The sequence below is a fragment of the Pipistrellus kuhlii genome, unplaced genomic scaffold (genome assembly GCF_014108245.1).
Source record: "Pipistrellus kuhlii isolate mPipKuh1 unplaced genomic scaffold, mPipKuh1.p scaffold_m20_p_2, whole genome shotgun sequence".
NCBI lineage: Eukaryota > Metazoa > Chordata > Mammalia > Chiroptera > Vespertilionidae > Pipistrellus > Pipistrellus kuhlii.
The window spans coordinates 135,311,525-135,336,279 of NW_023425515.1; the positions used below are offsets into that span (position 1 = coordinate 135,311,525).

A 24,755-nucleotide genomic window follows, 5' to 3' on the forward strand; every position below is an offset into this window, starting at 1 on the left:
AACATTCACAGTGTTAAGCTGTATAATTTCACATTGCTGGGAAGACATTCAAGGATCTCTAATTTGGAATTACAAGGTGAATGTCTAAATGAAATAATATAGGTTGTTTGTTTACTTTCAGGGCTTCATTGGTTCTCCTGGGGAAGCAGGACAGCTGGGGCCTGAAGGAGAGAGAGTGAGTACGTTCTACATCACTTTTAGAGAGATGTGCATGTGGTGATGTGCGGCACGGCCAGAGACTCCCCTGTCAGGCAGGTCATCCTTCTCAGTGGTACACGTATGGTGATGTACAGTAGGGTTAGGAACTCCTGTGTCAGGCACATCATCTTACTAAGAAAAGCAAGCCAGGTTTAAAACAAATCACCTACCAGAAATATAATTAGATTCTCTTAAATGTTACCAAATTTTGTTTTAGGAAAGTAAATGATACAAGTATATATGGCTGACTATTTTGAAATCAGTTAAAAAAAAAAAAGAAACCACACCCACAAACTGAAATATTAAAATCTAATTATGAAAATTGTATTTTGTAATTCATTACTCTTTGATTCAAGTATAAACTCTTAGCAGGTCTTGTATTTCATAATGCAATAGGCAGCAAATAATTCAGGAGATATATTTTTTGTTGTTTAATAATGAAAGATAGCTAACCAAAAATGTAGGTACTTATAAATAAAGATAGAATATTTGCAAAATAATGTTATACTTTCAAAAATTAATCAGATATGTACAAAGGCCTAGCATTCCAACTTCATCTTATGTAGTTTTAAATGCCATAGCAGTACAGTGATTTCTATTTGCATACTTTCATTTACATTGTTAATATTAATTTAAAAAGTGAAATTAAATAATATCAGCATAACATAAGGTTTGAAAGCAAAGAAAGTCAAATTTTAAATATGACTTTCTTTGCTTTCAAACCTTGTGTTATACTGATATTATTTAATTTTAATAATATTTAAAATTTAGCATTTAACTCTATTATTACAAGAATGCTATTGAAGACAAAATTGTCCTTTCTGAAAACAAGTGAAAGTAAACCAGATCATTCTTTGCTAGATGAATTTTCAAATTTACAGTTTTTCAACTGAGTGAGTTAAATTGCATTTTCTTGTTATTATAATACTTGTGAATGCCCTTCCAGAGAAGAAATATTCAGAATTTAAACGTGCTGTAAAGGCAATCAAAAAATATTCATTAATCTTTGGTGAGATGAGGTGAAGATTTACCTTTGGAAAACATACAGGCCATTTGTTTCACTTGTTAAAAAAAAAAAAACCTTCAGCATGATCCCAACTAAGCTACTCACCTGCCTTGTGATACAGCAGTCTTGTAGATGATGTTTCCAATCCATCATGCAAAGAAGTGAGCTGCTTCTCATTGACCCAAAGAGGTATAAACAGTTCACATTGTTAATTACTCTGCTGCTCATGATACAATTCTTTCCTGACCTTTTGGCATGAATTTATTTCTAGTAACTGATATAGTAAATCAAGTCAAAGTTATAAGTCATTGCAAAATGTTACCATCTTAGATTTAAGGATCCCAGTGTTTACACTGACCTTCAATAGGCATACTGCCTGCAATCATATGCACTAGTTTTGACCAATCTATATGAAAATATTAAGACCCTTACAAATAATAAATATAAGTTCATTTTGTGATATTGTGCCTACCATGTCCTAATATCATTTGGCTACCTAAAATTCTGATTAAAACCATAAATGATGCAACTAATGAGGTTGCATCATTACTATGTTATAAAACATTTAAGTAGAGAAAAGCAGAAAAAAATAATGTAGTGCTAATCACTCCTGAAAATAAATGGAAAGAAAAAGTCCTTTTTTGAATTTAATACTATATATAATAGTTATTTATGAAAAATATAGACTGAGGAATAATCTGGCCACTCAGTCTATATTAAAGTCCCAATGCATGAATTTGTGCATGGATGGGGTCTAGCCAGCCTGACCAGGTGGAGGGGACATGGGCAATAGACTGGCCTGCCTGCTGGTTGAACTCCTGGTCAAGGGGACAATTTGCATATTATCCTTTTATTATATAGGATAAACACTGAGTGGCCAGATTATTGTGCGTTCAGAGATCATAATAATCTGGCCAATCAGTGTATATTTATTTATGAAACATGCCAGTGAGACATGGAGACAGAGGAGAGGTACTTGGCTCTTAGGGGTGGGAAATAAGACCTCCCTGTTGTCTGGTTGTGCCAAGTTTGGTTGTGTGCCTACCTGTGGACAAATAACTATCACCTGAGGAATGTCGGAATTCCGTTTGGAAGTACAGATGGGATGGATTCCTGAAGATGAAGAAAAAGGTAATACACTGAGTGGCCAGATTATTATGATCTCTGAACGCACAATAATCTGGCCACTCAGTGTATAGCCTATATAATAAAAGGCTAATATGCAAATTGTCCCCTTGACCAGGAGTTCAACCAGCAGGCAGGTTGGCCAACTGCCCATGTCCCCTCCCCAACTGGCCAGGCCGGCCGGATCCCACCCATGCACAAATTCATGCACCTGGCCTTTTTTATGCACACACACAGACACACACACACACACACACACACAATGAGTGGCCAGATTATTATACATTCAGAAATCATAATAATCTGGCCATTCAGTATATATTGAAGCTTTTCTGAATATCTCACCAATTTAAAGAACACTTTATTTCTCTCTTTGGCACATTTCATTAATGTTTTAGAAAAAGTACCTAGTTCAATAATTTATTCAACAAATATTTATTTTATTTTATATTTTATATTCTAGGGTGTTCCTGGGATTCGTGGAAAGAAGGGTCTTAAGGGAAGACAGGTAGTTGAATTCTTATTTCCAGAGGTTCAGTTAGAGCAATATAATCTAATTACATGTATGTTTCTCACTTATTAAAGTATGAATGTGGTTATTCTCGTCCACAATCCATGTCATTCAACCCAATTTAATTTTTGCTACTTTAACAATCTAGCAAATACTACTTGAGTATGTGAAGGAAAATTTAGATTAAAGTAATTTAAAAATTAACCCTTCTAACCCATTTAATGTACCTTTCCCCCCATAAAAAGGGGCTAAAATGTCACAGAAAAAAGACATTAACATATAAAACATTAATGATAACACTATTCACCTCATGATTTAGAGGTTTTTACAGGCCTGCTTCCAATGTTAACTGAGAAACTACTTTGTTACAGCTTGTTATATTTTCAGGTTAAAAAGAAAATCAATGAAAGTGAATTTTTCCAGATAATGTAATACTTCTGAGAGATGGGTAGACATTTTGACATCATCCAGTACCCTATTTAACCAATGTGGTTCAAGGGAACAGCCTCAGGTTATCCTGGCTGAGTCAGTACAGCTAATCCGCCACCTGCTTTTCACATGCACTGTTTTTACTACTATTCTAAGATACTGACTAGGGTGAGACATTCTGTACTATACTGTCCTCTAGTCTATGAGGAAGGAAACTGTTTTTCAGAATACCTTTCCTAAAATTTGGTGTATATAAATAAAATCTTGATAATAATGCTAAAGAATTGCATATCTCACCAGAATGTTTAAATTGTTTTAAAGCATTTTATCCTTTAAGTGTTGGCAATAGTTCTTAAAAGTAGATGTTAAAAGAATTGCCCAGAATCACATAGTTAAAACTGGTAAAAATCAAGAATTGAGCCCAGTTCCTCTGAATATAAATCCAGGACCCTTTTCCTTATTTCCTAGGTATTTCTGCTGACTGTCTTCTACTCATTGCTTAGAAGAGCATTATATATTTTTCCTGTTTTTTTTTTTTTAAGACAAAATATGATTAAAAACTTATTTTAGAGTTTAACTTTAAAAGCTTTAATGTATTAAGATTTAACTTAGCAAATTGTCAAAGTATAAAAAATAAACCAAACATTTTTTTCTTGCACTTACATTCAACTCTTAAGACTGATCATGTAGCAACAACTGAACTGTTACCATTCCCATCATTGCCACTGATTGTTCTCAAGCACTGTGCTAACTGTTTGTATGCCATCTAATCTAATTACACTCTATTTCAAAATGTTAAAATGTAATTTATTTATGTTTAGCCCTCAAACACAAATACTTCTCCATTTATTATGTTAAATATTTAAATTAAATGTGCAAATGTAGGCTGTCTCAAAATTGACAATAGTTAAGTTTATCTTTATTATTTTTGTGCTTAATTTTTTTCTCCATTCTGTGCTTAAATTTTTAACATTCTTCTCTTATCAAAGTATGCTGTCGTAGAACAAATTAAGTTATTTATGTCACTATATAAATTACTTCAAATGTTTGAAATATTACCTTACCTATTAGTAATTATATTTTAAACATACTTTAAGACAAATTAAGTAATCTGCAATGGTTAAATTTTAGGGATTGGTGAAAAAATATTTTCTCAGCTTTTTTGATATGTCAGTTCAGTAGCTCCCAACTTTACTAATGTCACTGGTCTTATATAAATAGTAATTTCATCTTGGCAATATATAGGTAGTATCTAGTTTGCTACTCCACTATGAACTATAAAATTATTTATGGAAATTTATAGATAACTTCTGGGTTTCTTGCACCAGGGGGAATTATAAAATTATCCAACACATGCTATTTATTTCAAAAGAGTAGTTCAAGAAAAACTGGAAAATCAGTACTTGGTTCTTTGTTTGATTATACACTTCTTTTTATTACAAAATCTGTAAAATTTTACTGATTTAAAAATGTATGCTTTTGTAATAGATTTAGATCCTTAGAAAAATTATACTCACTACAGACTGATTCATTTGCTTCTCAGCATAACCATTATGGCTGGTCTCATTTTCAATTCTTATAAGTGTATTTCTTGTATCACATGATCTCACACATCTAGGGGAAATATGAACAACATAAACTGATTAAAAAAAACAGACTCGGAGACAGGGAAGCATCAATCAGACTGTCAAACCACAGAGGGAAGGTAGGGGAGGGTGGGGGAAAAGGGGAGAGATCAACCAAAGGACTTGTATGTGTACATATAAGCTTAACCAATGGTCATGGACAACATGGGGGTGGGGGCATACGTGGGGAGGGGTTTGGGGTAGGAATAGAGGGATGAGGACAATTATGTGATACCATAATCAATTTAAAAACAAAAGAAAAATTATATTGAAGAATACATGTATCCTATTTTTCCTAGTGTTTATAATAGAAAATTTGTCTGATGCTATAATATATCATGTATACTATATATACTTTTTCTTGTCTTTGCCACAAAATGATTTGGCCATGTTTATGAGGAAATTGCTGTGCTTAGAGTAAGATACAGTTACAGCCGCAAAGAAATTATGCCAAGGCTGACCTCACAGACAATTCCAGAATATTAGCCTATGTGTAACACTCCCTTATGTCCTGTTCATTTTAAGTAAAATCATCTTCAGATAGCTTTGACATTATGTAAGGGCAAACATATGGGGTATTATGCATTCTGAGGCACTTGTATTTGTCAGTTTAGGTGATTAAAATCCCAGGAGAAGAATGGTCTCATTGCTGTTTAAGTAACAGTAAAAACAAAATATCGTTCGATATGTCCATTCTCTCTGATGTGGAAAATATTAGTTATGTGGAATTCAAATGTGCCATTTTCTCTTGGTAATCTATTAAACCATGTGTGCTATTTGTTATCTGTAAAGTAGACATTCCAGTACAGAAGCAGAATTAAGGATTCCAGGCCTCCATAAAAAATGGTGACAGAAATGCATATTGCAGTAACCTAGAAAGGTCGAAATACGAAAGTGCCTTTATCTAAGACACGTTTGGCTATACAGAGGTCAAAGACGGTTACTTCCAGTTTTCTGCTATTTCAGAACTATTTTTAACTGTGGGCTGATGCTTGATTAGGCTACTTCTGCTCTGTGGATACTGCATTATTTAATTTCATTAGTATGAATTTGTGAAAAGATGCATTTTATTTTCAGCATTACTCCCCTTTAACCAAATTAGTCTTTTTTGTATTTCAAATGAGCTTGTTTCCTCAAATTTTAGGTAGCTAGAATTATTAGTCTTATGAACATAGAATATTATGATTCAATTTTAAGTAATTATTGTTACATAATTTATAGGATAACTGTAGCACTTTATAGATAACTTTTTAACACTTTACACTTAAACTTTTTAAAGTTTCTGAAATTAAGGCCAGAAACTGATAAAGTAGATTACTTCCCTTTTTGTATTATGTATAATATGGAACACTCTGATAGTCAACATAGTGAAGGTAATAGGCATAGAAAACTTCAAAGTCCAAGTTCAGGTTTTTCTAAATTTAATCAAGGTGAGCTTTTTTTTGGAATGCTGAGTTGATTTCTAACATGTATACTAAAGATCTAAATTTGATATTAATACTTTATAAAATATTTAAATGTATACATATTGATATTATGTTATATATAACATAATCATAAAGGAGTGGTGAAAATCCTGTTTATAGCTGTTCAAGAGTAAGTAATATTATTAAGCTTAGGTTTTGAAAGATGTTGCTATAAATCATATATTTATATAGCTGGCCAAATGGTCACTTATTTCCCTGAGTAAACATTAAGCATGGAATTAAGTAGTTGTGAGCCAACTTCCTAGTAATGTCTGTGTGTTTTTTTAAAATAAAATTATAGGTTCACAAGTAAGAGATATCTGCTCTTAGACACTATAAACATTATATGAATGTTTTTGAAAATGAATACATTCTAAATAACATATTATTTTGGTTATTCAAGAGTTATTTATTATTTAGCCTCATACTGGTATTTTTAAATTTAATGTTTGTATTAAAAGTTGTTTCACATTAAATCTTACTTCCCAGAAAACTTTTTCCCCAAAATAAAACATTGTGTTTATTCAGTGTTTAGGAATCGAGTTGATATTTGTAACAAAATTTGTTTTTGTTTTCAACAGGAAGACCAGGAAAACTGGCTTTGTTAGGAATTTATTTTAGGATGAAAGAGTTTATAAAAATAATTATATTAGCAATTTTTTTTGTTCCTTGATCTTAGATTGTTGCTATTTGAGAGTTTCTTTATCTCTTTATGATTTCAAGATCTTAATATAAAGTACTTACTAATAACTATAATTATGTTTAAAACCTCATGTAATCAATTGCATGTTAGTCAATAATGTGTACTCATGCTTTTGGATCTAAGATAATAGTTCTTATCCCTTCCTACATGTCCTACATTGGATCAAAATCTTTATGGTCAGTTAACACTAGAGGACAGCCAGAAGGTTCTAGATGCATTCATTCAGTAGAACCAGCCTTTGAAGATGAGGAAGCCCAGGACACTGCTAATTCATTCTTTTCATAGACACTGTCTGCTAAAAGAACTCAAATCCTTTCTCCAGAGATCTAAATATGGTAGTAGACAACCTTTATTGGTCAGACCTCTTTTTATTTATTCTTTAATCTTCACCAGAGGACATGCTGTTTTTTGTTTGTTTGTTTTTGTTTTTTTTAATTGAGTTTAGGAAGAGGCAAAGGGAGAGGAAGAGAGAAACATTAATGTGAGAGTGAAACATTCATCGGTTGCCACTCGTACTCCCCCTCCTGGCGATTGAACCTGAAACCTGGGTATGTGCCTTGACCAGGAATCAAACCCATGACCTTTCTGTGTATGGGATGATGCTCCAACACACAGCTGCACTGGCCAGGGCTGGTCAGAACCTTTTAAACACTGTAGAACTACTATTCTATTTTATATTATTTATTGTCTTTATTTGAGAAGCTTCTTGGAACATATCCACTATGAATCAGTTTCCTTAAAAGCATAAAACTATCCACTGATTTATAATAAAAAAGAATGCTATTTTTAAATAACGGGGGAAGAACAGAAAGAAGATTTGTATGTATGTGTTCACTTCAGATTTTATATATGTTACATAATTCCCAGTAGCTTCCTTTCTAATTTTTAAACTTCATCCTGTAGTGCCAGTCAGGATATTTCTTTTAAAGAGCATTTTACATGACTCCCAGTTTGATTGAGTCAGTACTCTCTCATTCTGTTGGCTATGCATATTTGTACGGTTCCATAGACCCAAAATATATGCCAGAACTGACTTGCCTGGATTGAAGATAAACATGAAATTGGAGATTGGGACTTTTACTTCAAACAACTCTCAAACTGTTGTCAAAAAATAGAGGTTTTAGTCATGGCTGGATTGGCTCAAGGAATAGAGCATCAGCCTGTGGACTGAAGAGTCCCAAGTTCGATTCTGGTCAAGGGAACATGCCTGGGTTACGGGTTCAATACCCAGTAGCGGGTGTGCAGGAGGCAGCTGATCAATGATTCTCATCATTAATGTTTTACTCTCTCCCTCCCTTCCCCTCTGAAATCAATTAATATATATTTAAAAATATAGAGGTATCTCCCCCACCCTCCTCCTCTCTCCCTGGAAGAAGGTGAGGGAACTTGGGTAGAGATGGACAAAGAGTAGGAAAGTGGGGACATCTGTAATAGTGTCAACAATAAGAACAAAGTTAAAATAAATATTTTGTAACAAAAAAATCAGTTTTTCAAATGTGATAGGAATAGATTATTTTTAAGAATCATATTACACTTAAAGTTTTACAAAGAGAAAAAGTGTACTCAGTTTTCTTCCTATGAAAATCAAAATATCACAGCCTTACAAGAGTGGAAGCATTGTAACACTCAGCTGTGTTCTAATTCTAGAAAGGAGTGTCTCCTCTTCTCTTCTTACACAGCCTTCTGGTACAAGACTCTATTTAAAGGAAACTGTATTTTGGCTTCTAAATCCAGTGTTAGAATTTCAGGATATAAAATCCTTCTGTTAGACATCTGTTATTAGTTTCTATCTTTAGCTCAAGAGCATCTTAAATTTGTACTGCACAGTAGTATTTCAAATACATACATTTTTATGGAAACTTTGGAGATGGTGTTTTCTTTTGCCTAAGAAAAGGTTGTATTTAATTCCATCATACAGTACTACTGTTGCTTGGGCATTAGGAAAACTCATTAATTTTTCAATGATTCTGTCTCTTTCATGAAAAACATATTTTCTGGATTCTGTTTTACTGGGTATAGTAACTATATTTGGCTAACTATAGCTTAACAAGAGCCCAAGACATTGAATTAAACATACTTTCAAGTTTGGGACAGGTATTGAGAAGAGGAACACTTAATGATGTACAGCTGGCATTTTGGGGGAAGGCTAAGCAGAGTTAGTTTTCATAGTTCTGCAAACAAGTGGAAATTCAGCCACATAGTTATTTTCAGAGCAGATACATTAAGAGAAAATGTGGAGAATCTTGTAGGTTATCAAAACCAGGAATGTGAGAGTGTGAGTACAAATATGGCAGTGAGATTTGGCTTGGGTTTAGGGACTGAATTCTCTGTGTGGAAAAATGGCAAGAATAAGGTGAGAGCCCTTGTGATTGAGGGATAGGACATGATACTGTGTACCAAACCTGGTTCTTGCACACAAGAATAAGTGAGACTCCAATTCCTAGAACTGGAATACAAGGTTATAACCAGTATTTAAGAATAAGGCAGGGACTTGACTCTGAGAACTGAGATCCAAATCAAGTGAGGTTAGCAATAAGCCTGACTTGATGCTAAGTGTTTGAGAATTGGACTAGAATTTCTTACATTCTTACCTAAGTTTAAAATTAGTCCCAACTATCAGGACATGGTTAGCCCTTGAAGTGCAGCTCAAACTGTCCTACCTGTGAGGAAAAGAAGGAGCCAGAAACTGGATCATAGCAGAGTACTCCACACTGGAGCCTTTTCCTACAGTAATTGTGTTTCCCTATGAAGGGTTTTAAAACACCAGGATTTCTTGGTAATATGTATTCAGATGTAGAACATATAGAATTAACTTACAGGGGATTTTTTGTGTTTTTGTTTGTCTGTTTGTTTGTTTTTAGTATTTCTAATCCTAGATAAGTCAATGTGATCATCTCTTTTCATTGCCTAGTCTTGGGAAAAAAGTTGAATTTCTGTTTTTATTGGTGATGCCTATTTAGTGTATATGCCTTTTATGATTACTATTATCTATCTCTATTTTAGATCAAACATGTTTCTAAATCTTTGTTCTTTACAAAGAGCATAATATGTTCATAGTTAACTGTGGTATTTAACAGAAAAAAAGTGCATTGCTTTTATGTTTTTAAATTTTACAAATCTGAGCATTAGTACAATATTTTATGACTATCTTGGTCCTCATGTTTCTCTAAATATTTTATATGCAGTATTTTTTTCTGATTTCTATGTAGAAGTTGGAAAATAATCCCTTTACTAGACTCCCTAAGCAATAAGTTTCCCACTGTTTAAAGGTGATTACTTATACTACTGAGTGTAATATGTATGTGTGTTCTAAAATATTAACACATATTTTCAGGCATATGAAGTCTGGAATACTTCTTTTGTTTTTGGTGTTTGAAAACTATCATTTTTGGTAATAGTACCATTGTTAGAGCCAGACAAAGAGAGAAATTTGATCTGGGATCTGCACTTTTGAAGGCCCATTTACTAGTACGAGTACCCTTGTTCTCTAGGATCCGGCACTTATCATTGGCAAAGTAACCCTAGACATCTACTTGTGTTACTATGTGTTTGTTATCTATTTCTGTGTAATAGAATACTTGTAAGTGATTTAAAACAGCAATAAATATATATCATTTCTCAGATTTTCTGTGAGTCAAGAATTTGGGAGTGGCTTTTAGGGTGGGTCTAGTTTAAGGATTCCCATGAGGCTATAGCTGAGATTTTGGGCAGGACCATAGTCATCTGAAGGCTTGACTGGGCTCAGGGGTCTTCAAACTATGGCCCGCGGGCCACATGCGGCCCGCAGAGGAGTCTGATCCGGCCCACCAGGTTTTTTGGGCAGTGAGCGCAGCCGAGGTATTACAGTAGGAATTAGTAGTTCATATAGTCTGGCCCTCCAGCTCTCTGAGGAACCGTGATCTGGCCCCCACTTTAAAAAGTTTGAGGACCCCTGGGGGGATCCACTCTGAAGATGCTCACTTACTGGCTGGCCATTTTGGTACTAGTTGGTGGGAGACATCACTGCCTCCTCTTGGGGAACTCTCCACATGCCAACTTCAGTGTCTTCATGACCAGAGTATGTGGTCTATGAGGGCAGGGTGAACTAGCCTTAGAAGCTACACACTATCACTTCTGTATTAAGTTGGTCACATAGACTAGCCATCATTCAAATGGGAGGGTACTACACAAGGACATATATATCAGGAAGTGAGAATCATGGAGGGATTCATATTTGAGGCTGGCCACTATAGATTAATAATATTCAGGTCTCAGAGAAATTGTTCTCCATATCTCTAGCTTATAACCTCAATTCTGAATGCCACGGAGGTCTGTAGATGGTACTATTGCCATCAGTAGAGACAGAAACTCTAAGATAGTGGTATGGATTGGAGCAGGCAGTAACAGATAAATTAAGTTATCTAATTCTCCTTTCATTGCAATAGTCTCTTATATAATGAAGCAATATTTCCTGGTAATGCAAAGGTTCTACTTTTGTTCTTCTCTTTGTGTCTCACGTACAGTTTCAAAGGTAATAGAATTAGTGCAATATTTGCAACAACTGCACTCAGAGACTGAGAACATTGTGCATTTTTTAACAACTCATATTACCCTTAAAGTTTCATTTCAGCTGAAACAGTTTTGGCTCAGTGGATAGAGCGTTGGCCTGTGGACTGAAAGGTCTCAGGTTCAATTCCAGTCAAGGGCATGTGCCTTGGTTGCGGGCACATCCCCAGTATGGGGTGTGCAAAAGGCAGCCGATCGATGTTTCTAACTCTCTATCCTTCTCTCTTCCTCTCTGTAAAAAATCAATAAAATATATATTTTTTTAAAAGTTGCATTTCATAGGTATAGACACAAAATTCATGAAGCATGACAAAATTTTTTTATATTGGCAACTAAGTAGATAAGAAATACTAGAATTCTTGTTTTAAATATATATGTTTAATTAAATTAAATTTAAAAGTTTTAAAAGTAAATATAAAAAATTTAGTTTAACTAATATTGATATTCATTAATTATAATTTGAAACAAAAAGTAAAAAGCAGCAAAAATATTCAGAGGTGATTCACTTAAATTTTACAAATCCAGAACTAATGTCAATAATCTTATATTAAGCATCATCTCATAGTAAAAGTTTCATGTAGGACTTTAGACTTTCTCTATTTAAAGATTTAATCACTGATTATATTAGTTTTCTATCTATCCCTGCATAAAAATACCACAACATCAGTGGCTTAAAACAACATACATTTATTATCTCCCAGATTTCATGGGTCAGCAGTCCACTACCTAACTGGTCTTTCTGCTCAGAGTCATAAGCCTCCACTCCAAGTGTCAACTGGCTGCATTCAAGAGTCTTGACTGGGAAATAATTCACTTCCAAGCCCATTCAGGTTGTGAGAAGAAGTCATTTGCTGAAGGTCATAGAAAAGTTGTAGAACTGAGGGTCCTGGCTTTTTGCTGGTTCTTGGCTATAGGACAACTTCAGTTCCTTTGAACTGTTCCCAGTGCCTAGTTCCCTGCCATGTGGGTACTTATTTTTTCAGGCTCACAAGGGAAGCCACTAGCTCTAGGCTGCTAAGACGTAGTCTGATATGTTATAACATAATCACATCAGTTACTTCCTATATCACCTTTGCTATATTCTGCTAAATTTGTTAGGAGAAGCAAGTCATAGTCTCACCCACACTCAAAGGAAGGGTATCATACAAAAGTGTGAACACCAGAGAGTGGAAATCATTAAGAGGTCACCTTCAAGTCTGTCCACTATACTGATCAAACAGTGGAAATGAATGAGAGAATTATTCACAACTTGAAGAGATCAAATGAAATCCCTGAAAAATGTCATCTATCTATATATAAAAGCCCAAGTGACCATCTTGCCATCAAACCAGTAACTATGACGTGCAATGATCACCAGGGGGAAGACGATACATGCAGGAGCTGCTGAGCTGCAGAGACTTGGCAACTGTGGTTCTCTGGTGATGTACCCAGAACCAGAGAGGAGGATGCCAGATTCCAGGGTGCATCACCCGAGAACCACCTTCTTGTAATCCAGGACCCCTCAGGGGATGTTGGAGCTGGTTTGGCCCAATCCTCACAGGCCAGGCCTAAGGACCCCAGTTATCTTTATAAAATAACATTTTCTAATTGATCCAAACAATGAGAATATATAAATAGTATTATGGATAGCACAGAAGCAATAATGCAACTTTGGCATGTCCATTAGAAGATACTACCTTTGTGAAATTGGCAAATTGGGCAAAAAGGTAAAAACTCGAACTTTCCTATGGAAGATACTCCCGAAAATGGCCATTACATCTTGGTAGTGTGAAGATATTTCTAGGAGAGCAAAGTTTGATTTCAGTTAATGGCTATAGTTTTCCAGTAGATAAATATGAGAGGAAACTTGGTGTTTTATTTTGTAACACATTCTTTCAAGTGGAGAAAGAAATTTTATAAATTGCCTTTGTGTTCTAAATTCAAAGACAACATGTTTTGTCATTATTCCATATTTCACAACTAATCTTTAAGATCAACATGTAAGGAAGATAAAAATAATAAAACAAATGATCTCTGAAATAGGAAATTAAAAATGAAATGAAATGCTTAATGGGTAATAAAGTGAGAGGAGAAATAATACATAAAACTTTGAAAAGTAGATATTATTCAGTTCAACTAAATTGTTTCAGGGGCAAAGTCAATTTGAACTATGTATTTGTTATACCAGAGGCCCAATGCACAAATTCATGCACAGGTGGGGTCTCTCGGCCTGGTGATTGGTGCCAATCTTGCGGGAGAGGCAGGGCTGGCCAGCTGGGGGCCCTCAGAAGGTTAGCTGGGCACAGGAGGTTGGCTGTGGGAGCACACTTACCACCAGGGGGAAGCTCTTGCATTGAATGTCTATTCATTGGTGGTCATTGCACATCATAGCAACTGGTTGACCAGTCGATTGGTCATTCAGTCGTTTGGTTCTTAGGCTTTTATATATAGAGATTGTTGAACTACCGGAAGAACAAGAGGTTGAAATTAATATGTAATTGTTTTTATGCCGAATCTAGAAAGTAAAGATTTTATGGTAAGTGGAGAACTAATCATAGTTCTCTCCCCTTTCCCTTCTCTCTCTCCTGGGTTTGGGGGTGGGGTGAGGGAGAAATCGGAGTTTTGTGTGAAGACAAACTGGAGAACAACTCTTCTTTCTAGATGAGGATGTGGGCTAATCAGTCCCAGATAGTGATACATCCTCTAGTAGGCAGTCCTGAGTCCCCAAAGCTGTTTTTAGCAATCTGACTACTTGTTTAGATTGGCTGTTTCTTCATTTCTTAAGAAGACATTTCCTGAGATAGAATCCATATATCACAAAATTCACCCTTTTAAAGTATACAGTTCAGTGGTTATTAGTAGATTCAGAGAGTTATGCAGCCATCACGTTAATTTTAGAACATTTCCATCACCTCAGAAAGAAGTCCTGCACTGATCTATTAGCACTCAGTACCCAATTCTCCACCACACCTCCAGCCCTAGAAAACCAGTAATCTGCTTTCTATCCCTATGGATTTGCCTATTCTGGACATTTCACATTAATGAAATTATGCAATATGTCCCTCCTTCTTTATTATTTCACTGAGGTTTCTGGAAAACCTACTATGATCTATCTAAAAAGTCAATCATCTCTTTTGTTTCAGATTTTATTGCAGTATTTTTTCTCTACTTTTTCCATTACCTGTGCATTATAAATACTTTCAAATACCCATGTTAGCTCTTACTGAATAGAATGATGTGTTGCAGATTTGTGAACTTGTTGATAACAGAATTTGATTTCCAAGGACAGTGAAAACAAAATGCCTGCCTGGACTTTAACTGACTTTGAAGAGAGTATGGCTACAATATGCTTTACTGCACAGATGGTTTTTGCATTATCCTCTGGTTACAGAATAAGAGAAACTATTTCTAGTTAACTAAGCCTTAGAAATAGCATACACTTTCCATTGTTAAACCATCTTTTTATTGATTTTTTTTTATTGATTTCAGAGAGGAAGAGAGAGGGAGAAAGAGAAACATCAATGATGAGAGAGAACCATTGATTGGCTGCCTTATGCAATGCCCTACACTGGGAAATAAGCCCACAACCCTGGTATATGTCCTAACCTGGATTCAAACCGTGACCTCCTGATTCAAGGTTGATGCTCAACCACTGAGCCACGCCAGCTGGGTTAATCCATCTTTTAAACTTAGCCCATTCATGTTTTACTAGTGACCTAGGGATTTTTGCTAGTCTGTTAAACATATGATAATTAATACTGGGTTGCCTAAAAAAATTGTAAGAATCTAAAAATTAGTTTATTTTTTGTTAGTCTTAGACATTTTTAAAAAATAAAAATTATTAAAGTGTTTATAATAAGTCTTATAAATCATTTTGTAAAGTAGCCTTTTCAATCTAGTGGTAAATCCTTAGAGAAAAACTGTTGTATAAAAAATAAGAGTAACTGAGTTATATTATAGTAGAATTTGTAATGAGTTTTAGTCTTTATAATTTCACAATGTAGATTCTCAGTAGGCATCTGGGAAGCTTAATTGTCAGGGGCACCACATTTTGTCTCTGCGGGTATTTATGCGCATAATGCCTTTCCCCAGTGAAACTGCACTGCACTGGCTTTTTACATGTTGCATTGCATCTTGTGTTGGGAGTTAAAGGAGTCAGTGAGGCAGAGCAGAAAGAGAGCAGGCTCTGCAGTCAGACCGACTCCACTCAGCTCTCAGTCTAGAGGCTGCAGGTGACTTCACCTCTCTGTGCTTTGACTTCCTCAGCTGCAAAGTGAAAATATTAGTACTCATTTATTCAACCTGTTGTGAAGATGAAACGAAGTCATCTCTATCCAATAATGTGAATAAGGCCCTTAACACATGGCAAGTGTGCTCAGCACATGCTCAGTAATATTAGCCATTGTGTTCTCCGTGGTGTGGGTATAGGAACAGCATGAAATAGCAGACTTTGTGGATTTTTCAGCTAGAAATCTTGGTTATGTTTCCTCTCATTCAATGATTCTTTATGTAATAATGAACAAATTTCTACTTTCTCCAACATAGTTTTTGTATATGGTTATGGGGCATGTGAAATAATTTTTGTAGAATATGGGAATATTGTACTTAACCAAACCAATGAAGTGTTAGGCAAAACAAATACACATTTTTGTTGCACTTCCATAAGGATTAGAAACTAAATATCTGTAAGTAAATTCCTTATCAGAAAGCTAAATTGAATTCTTTATCTATGTGGGGTTTAACGACATTCCTTTCTCTTTCCCTGGGCCAGGGTTTTCCAGGTGACTTCGGAGAGAGAGGCCCCGCTGGTCCTGATGGTAGTCCTGTGAGTAAATCGTGATGGCCTAACTTTGCAACCTAACAGCACTCAGACTGCACAGCAGCTGTGCTTTCCCTCCTCAGCACCACATTCTTGAATAAGCACTGTTGGTCAGACGGTTTCGATACCACTGTGCACATTCCAATTTGTAATTTTACAACATGGGGAAATAAGAAAAAACTTTTAATGAATAAACTGTATCTTGAGAGATGATTGTTGAAATTATTTTGACCACATTAAATGTTATTGCTCAAGTAAAATATTTGAAATATACAATCACAATATTAACTTGTGATTGTATGGGATAAAGGAGTCTTGCCAGTACATGAAGCTACAAACAAGCTACGAGTAAAATTTGTGCTTTTCGTGATTGCTCTTTTCTACTCAAATGTGTCATTAATTAACCTTTTGAGTATTTTATAGAGAATTCTTCTCTGAAACCAAGATTAGGAAATCACCATTCTAAAATGTGTTATCAAAGAATGATGATCAATTACTACTTTTTTGACACTAGGTAGAAATACTTTCACTTTTTACCCTCAAAAAGTATCAAATAACTATCTCCTAATTTATGCCATACAGACATTTTTTTTCCATAAAAGTTTAAGGTGAAATTAGAATCAACCATAAAATCATTAAAGCCTAAATGAGGTATAGTTTCTATATTTAGACACAGATAAATTACTAACATTTATGCTTGAAATGAAGTATTTGAAAATATTTTTTATTTATTTTTATAAAGTATAGCTATATTAGCTTATTTAGTGAATTTAGTTAAAAGTTTTATTTGTTATAATGGTGTCATAAGTACAATGTTTACTATCTTCCTTTTGTCCATGATTCTGGAGAGCTTCCCATTTCAAGCTAATAAAGTAAACGTTATTTATTTATTTTTTTAATGCCATTTATGTTCAATCATGTACCACTTAATGACAGGGATGAGTTTTGATATATGCATTGTTAGGTGGTTTTGTCATTGTGTGAACATCATAGATGGCACGTACACAAATCTAAATGGTACGTGTACTACACACTGAGGCTATGTAGTGTACCACTGATGGTGTGTACGGTTCGATGTTACTGGAACGCCACTATGAGGCACACAACTGTATTTGCATAACTAGTGTGCAAGTACACTAGTATAAATCTTGTTTAATATTTTTGTTAGTAAAATGTACATAAAGTTTGTTAGGGTTGGACTCCTACAATATTTAAAACTTTGCTTTTTGAAATCTGTTCTTTGTTTAAAATATAATGCTTCTTGAGGAACAGTTGAGCCTTTAAAGATCTTTAAAATGCAAGAATAAACTGGATAGTCTCAGTTTATTAGTTTATAATTCTCTATAGTTTATACTGTACTGTTGTTTAAAAACAACCTGAATTTAGTCAAAGTTTTCCGTTGATGACCCATTTTCCCCAATGAGCCCTTCCAGCCACCCTTCAACAATAAAGAAAAATTTTAAAAATAATTTAAAAACCAAAACCCCAAATAATAAAGTTCAACATCAATTTGTAGGTAAAAACAAAAAATTGAAATCCAAAAAAAATGAAGTATTCTTCTTGAACCTTGTACCATATAAATAATGTACCATTGCCATGAAGTGGATCAAAAGTTATCATAAAGACTGAAATGTTATTCAAAAGGCCATCACAAAGACCCATCACTAATCAACTGGAAACCTTACTGTGGAGAATTTAAAATCTCATTTGAATAATTTAACAATGTTGGTAATTTCTTGCATTTGTATAATGCTTTATGAAAAATTTCAGAATCTTTTGTATATATGATAATTTTAATTGTGATCTTTATACCAATGAGAACAAATATTCCTATTATATAATGAGAAAACTCATATCTAGAAAATTTAAATAATGTACTTCAAAAGAGTTGATAGTTTTTTTCTTTTTAAATTAAATTAATTTATTTTTTTCTTATTGATTAAGATATTACATATGTGTCCTTATCCCCTCATTGTGCCCCCCACCCTGAGTTGATAGTATTTTAAATCATCTGAAAAGGTTCTTCTAACCTATAAATTGACCAACATATAGATTAGTTATATCTATAATGTTGATTACTAATGGGATTTATTTCCTTTATTAGATATATGGGAGACAAAGAGAAATCTATATCCTAGGCTGTTGGTAGTTCTAGCAGCCAAAGGCATGGAGCCAGAGCACTTTTGAAGAAAATAAACTGCTATCAGAAATTTGTATTTCTTAGGAGGATGCATAAGAGTAGGGAAGTTTTCAAAGTTAGCTGCAGAAGTTAAAAATTGATATCACTTTTTTCCAATAAATTTTTTTCTTCATCTTTAGAAAATATGCTTAGTATTTTGGAATCTTATCTAACCAATTATGCACATTTCTTTTACTTAGGGACTTGTAGGTAGCATTGGTCCTCCTGGATTCCCTGGGCTTAGAGTGAGTATCAAATATCATCCTTCTCATAAAATATTTTCTGTGTATTTATGTTTGTTACCTACCTTGTTAATGTGTAATTTTCTAATGTAAATTAGACCAATAGTATGAATAGAAATATTAATTATACTTTATGATAAGCTGAAATAAATTTCTACAGATATATTTGTACATATGTAGTTATGCCTGTCATTAAATGTTATTTAATCTAGAACCTGTCTCTTTAAAGCATAAGACATAGAACAGCCATTTCTTTCTTTTGACATAGTCTTTCTGATCATCTTCTCTGGATAGATGCATATAGTTATGAGCAAAAAGATATGGTAACTGTAGGCTTTATTTATGGAATAAAATTAAATAAATGCTTAGGAAAACTATCCTGAACAAAAGGTAGGAGCTGGACTTCACCAATGCCATTAAACATTTTAATATCAAATGTATTTATTATACTAAAAATATACACTGAGTGGCCAGATTATTAGATTTTTGAACGCATAATTATCTGGCTATATATATATATATATATATATATATATATATATATATATATATATTAGAGGCCCAGTGCATGAATTTGTGCATGAGTGGGGTCCAGCCAGCCTGGCCAGGGGGAGAGGACATGGGCGGTTGGCCAGCCTGCCTGCTGGTCAAACTCATGGTCGAGGGGACAATTTGCATATTAGGCTTTTATTATATAGGATATACACTGAGTGGCCTGATTATTATTCATTCAGAGATCATAATAATTTGGCCACAGAGTGTAAGTGTTATATTGTTTGTCCACTTAATCATACTTTATATAGTGACTTTAACTCTGATTTTCATGGAGGTTTCTGATGTATGCAAAGCACAGTTTAGTATAAGCTGATCTGTGGAGGCCAAAGCAATGTAATGCAGATATGTAGCTTTCTAGTAATTTTAGATTATTCATTAGAATTAATAGACAACTATTTATAAATATCTTCATAAATATATTTCTCACAGCCAAGCTAATGGTTAATGACAGAGATATGAATTGCAGATATTACATATATATATATATTAACATTCAATTGAGCTAAAAGCAAAACTGACATACTTTATGAAAACAAGGAGCCTAATGAAAATAGAATCTTAAAAGTAATTGTTTATATCCATATAAACATAGGCCATGACCATGGGTAGAGATAAGATTTTTCTTAAAAATCAATTTAGGACTTACTCTAACACATGAAGTAGATAATTAAGACTCTGGAGTTCTATGCCATAAATTACGTATATCTATAATATTTTTAGCTTAACTTTAACACTGGTCTTATGACTCCAATTTAATGGTTCCCCCCCCCCCCCCATCTTCACTATTCCAAGGCAGAAGGTAACAACTTGGCAAAGGAATATCAGGAGTTCAGTTATTGAAACTATGGTAACAATCAACATAACAATTTTGAACTTGCCATTTTGGATAGTGAGAGTATAGAACTGAGAGTCAAAGAACCTGAGAAAGTCTAAGACATTTAAACTGTTCTCTTTTATGATTCTAATATAATATGAATAATAACAATAGCAGTTACAGCTCACTTTTATTTAATATTTTCTACTTGTGATCCCATGAACGATGTGTTATATCATTTAATTCTTAGAACAACCTAAGACCACTTAGCTTATAAGTGTTGAGCCTGAATTTGAAGCTATGTGATCTACATCTAGAGTTCAAAATTTGCCCATGGTACTGCACCAACTTCTTAAAACTTTCACTACCTTAAAATGTATACTACCTATCACATGAGATTTTATTAGGCTTCATGAGAAGTTCTATGTCAAGGTGGAGCCCAAAGGACCTTTTTCTTTTTTCTTTTCTTTTCTTTTCTTTTCTTTTCTTTTCTTTTCTTTTCTTTTCTTTTCTGTCCTTTTCTGTCCTTTCCTTTTCTTTTCTTTTCTTTTCTTTTCTTTTCTTTTCTTTTCTTTTCTTTTCTTTTCTTTTCTTTTCTTTTCTTTTCTTTCTTTTCTCAGAACTTAGAATCAGGTTAAACCTGTAGGTGTTAGTCAGTGGCCTTATCAATAGGAGAGAAAAGGAGCAGTGGAAGGGAATTGGACTCCAAATATTGGTCATGCCTTTATTTAGCCTGTTAGCGTTATGTTGGTTAGCTCAAAAAATGCTGTTTGTACTCTTAAGATTAAGACCAAAATCCTTAGTGTGGCCGAAGATGTCTAGACTTTGTGTCTTGTCTGCATCTTGAGAACAGTCTGTGCACTAATAAAGCTATTCATTCCCAATTGTCATGCAGCCTGTCCACTAGATGGCCTTTACATGGATTTGTCTACCTGCAACCGTCTACCTCTACTTTTCTTCCTAATGGCTAACTCATTCATTTTTCAGGTCCAGGACGGAGCACAGTGTTTGACACATAATCGTGCTCAGTAATTTTTTGTTCTTTCTCTTTCTCCACTCACCCTTTGGTAAATTGGAGAGCTTCTACAGAAATTAAAATTGCTGATGACATTAACAATCCTATATAATAAAGAGCTAATATGCTAATTAGACTGAACAGCAGAACAATCGCCTGGACAACCTTCCGGACGAAGCCAGGACTGTGAGGGTCAGCCGATGCAGGCGGGGCTGTGAGGGCCAAGCTCCTTGCATAAATTTTGTGCATGGGGCCTCTATCACCTTTATAATCCTCATCTCTTCTACATTGCTATCGATGGTGTTATGCACTTTGCAAAATACTTTCTCATACATATTTATAGACTACATAGAGAGGTATTACTACATCATTTTTATGTTTATTGCATTTTAAAATCAAAACAATATGAGCACCTATACTATGTACCAAATGCTGAATAGATGCTAGGCCTAAACTTGAAGAAATTAATATTCCTGCTTTTGGCAACAATTACAATCTAATGGCATAGAAATGAAAATGAGCAATATCATACAATGTGATTGCTGCTATTATGGACTGAAATAAAGCCACTGAGAAAGGAGCAGTCTGTGTTAACTCAGAGATTCAAAGTTGCTTTCACAAAGGAGACAACTATTTAAACTGTGTCTTAATTTTTCTCTCTCTCAGAACTATATAAGATTGTGCATGAGTCGGGCCGAGTAGAAAAGGGCTTTTGGAAAGAAGAACACTGTTCAAATGCACAGAGTGGGGAGGAATGGAATGTTTGGGAGATGGAAAGTGGAGTAACAGGATTGTAGGCCAGGAAGTATGGAGGGATGTGAGCAGAATGGAGGGAAGTGACATTTGAAAGGAAAAATTACAGAACTTTTGTATTTCATAGTAAATAGTTTATTGCTTGCCCAGAACAGTAGCCTCTGCTTTATGTCTCAGGTGTTCCCTCCCGGCAAGTATAGTTTCTGACAAGCGATGATACTGATTTTTCTAAATTATTTTTTCCATGTAGTTGGTTGTTATTGTCGTTTACTTTCTTAGTTAATTGTAGTGATTATCTTCTGTGAGTGTTGGTGGATATGGTGGAAAAGCCCTATGTGGAACTTATAGTCTTCCCTGCAATGTGCTCACTCATATGAACTCTAATTGGCCAGTGGCTGCTGTTTTTATATAAAGAACCTATCCGTGGGTCTCTCTATTCTTTTACTTAGTTTGACTGAAAATTTTCCTATTTATTTATCGCTGTATGGAGGCTCTATTGCTATACCCCAGACACTCTTAGCTAAGCTCCCATGCATGGAATTATTTAGTCTGTCTACTTCATCTTCTCATGGTAGAGAAGGGTGGTAGGGAGGGAGTGCTGAAGGACCTTAGTTTATCTTTGTGGGACTGAAAACTGCTCTTAACTTACCATGGATATCATTCAGAAGACTATCATTTCTAAGGAGTAGGATTTTCTACAGAACTTGTGACGTGCCACAGAATATTTTGTTTCTTAGAAATTTCTATACCTATACCACTTTACTTTTTAATTTTCTATTTTACTAAGACCATTATAATGATTATGTTTTTTATATTTTCCAAAACTTACTATTATTTTGTGATTTTTAGGCTCATTAAAAAATTAAATAGGATAGTATGCATACAACGTTATATTTATATGAAGATGCCAGACTATTCAAAGGAATAAAAGTTAAGAATATTATATTGTCTTAGAAAAAAACAATAGGACAATAAAGTTATTTGTTGATAAGATATTTCTTTCCATACTTACACAAATCTAAACAGAGATGTTTATTGAATTTTTAATACTATCATAAGTTTTAAATCTGTGAACTTTGAATAAACTAGCCTCTGTACTTATAAGAACACTTTTTCCTATTGACGGAATTTGTCAATGGTGTGTTAATATTGTGTATCTATTTATTAAATTGTAAAGTATTACTCTTTACCTCTCACATTTCTATACATTTCAGGATTAAAGATGTTGGAAATAATTTATCTTAGATATATTTTGTAGATTTTAGGACTCCCTCAAAAGTAAAGATGTCATATTTTCTATTCTGAAATTTGCATTGCATAAATGTAGACTATTAGAAATGCTCTATTATGTTGGGAGATAGAGTTCTAGAAATCACTGTTTTTAATTTTATTTTTAAAGTTGATTACTTCCTCTAGTTATCAGTCTATGCTTTATTTTAAAACTATTATATTGAATCTTGGAGATAAAAAAAGTGAGTAAAACACACTTCTTCTCTCCCAAAGTGCACAGATTAGGAAGACAAGAGAAAAAGTGCAGTGCAATATACTCAGTGGTGTAGAAGAAGGGTATTCCAGTTGGAGTAACCATATGTTCAAAGGGTTGGAACATGTGATAAGTGAGAGCATTTCAGAGAAAGGGAAAGAGTCCATTGTGGCTAGAATGTGGGATTTGGAGGAGGGGGAAGTAAATGGGAAGCAGGGACAGATGGTAGGAGGTGACACCTAAAGGGCTGATAGAAGCCTCGTGAAATGCAGGTTCACAGGCAATAGCCACAGGCACTCATGAGAGAAGAAGAGCTAAGAACCATAATAAGGAACAAAACAAAAAAAAGAAAAGAAAAAGAAAAACACCATGAGAGACAAACAGAAAGAGTGAAGCAAAAGCAAAGACAGTGGGGCAATAAGCAAAAGGAGTTGGGGGGGGGGGGGATTAAAACATAGCAAAAGGCAGAGAGAAAAGAACAAAATAGGAGGAAACCAAACAGGGACAAATGAGAGGCCAGGGTGGGGCAGTGGAGAGGGAGAAGCTGAGACAGAATATTATAGTAAGGGTCCAGGATGCTATCCTAAGAAATGTGGATTATAACTAAAAGGGGCAATATTCTGCCAAAACCTGTTTGGCTCAGTGGATAGAATATTGGCCTGCACACTGAAGGGTCTCAGTTTCAATTCCGGTCAAGGGCATGTACCTTGGTTGTGGGCACATCCCCAGTAGGGGGTGTGCAGGAGGCAGCTGATCAATGTTTCTCTCTCATCGATATTTCAAACTCTCTATCTCTCTCCCTTTCTTTCTGTAAAAAATCAATAAAATATGTTTTTTAAAATAATAATAAAAAATAAAAGGGGCAACATTTTCAGGATTGTCACAAATGCACCTTTAAAAATTTGTTAACATTTTGAAATCATAAAAGAGAGGTTAAACCAACTTCATCTTTCAGGATAGATGATGATACGGTAGCAGGCACAGAGAGGTGGCAAAAATGAAGGCACAGTGACACAAAAATTATATCTGATCCCCAAACTGTCAACAGATGTCCATCATTTTATCAACTCTTATTTTCAAATACCCTTATTGTTGCTATTGTCCTTTGTCTTCTAAGATACCATGTTGAAGAAGTTTTTCTAACTCTCTTGCTTGCAAGAGATAATAGTGGTTGTTATGTTTTTAAGGAATCTTGCATTGGAACATTAAACTAAGAACCTTGGCATTGGTGACTATATCTTATTCATATTATTCTCACAAATGTTAAAAAATGGTAAATGAATGAGCTAAGCCCAGAAGAATAAAGAT

The 24,755-nt window shown here is 34.4% G+C and overlaps 1 protein-coding gene across 2 annotated transcripts in view; it reads left to right on the forward strand.

The window, feature by feature from the left end:
- COL24A1 (collagen type XXIV alpha 1 chain) overlaps window positions 1-24,755 on the forward strand; it is a 293,517-nt gene that overhangs the window by 76,611 nt on the left and 192,151 nt on the right. For both annotated transcript variants that reach the window (XM_036446684.2, XM_045584381.1), the window contains exons 11-14: window positions 122-175; window positions 2,793-2,837; window positions 16,359-16,412; window positions 18,786-18,830. In XM_036446684.2, coding sequence (XP_036302577.1) covers window positions 122-175; window positions 2,793-2,837; window positions 16,359-16,412; window positions 18,786-18,830 — 198 coding nt within the window. The remainder of the gene's footprint in view (window positions 1-121; window positions 176-2,792; window positions 2,838-16,358; window positions 16,413-18,785; window positions 18,831-24,755) is intronic.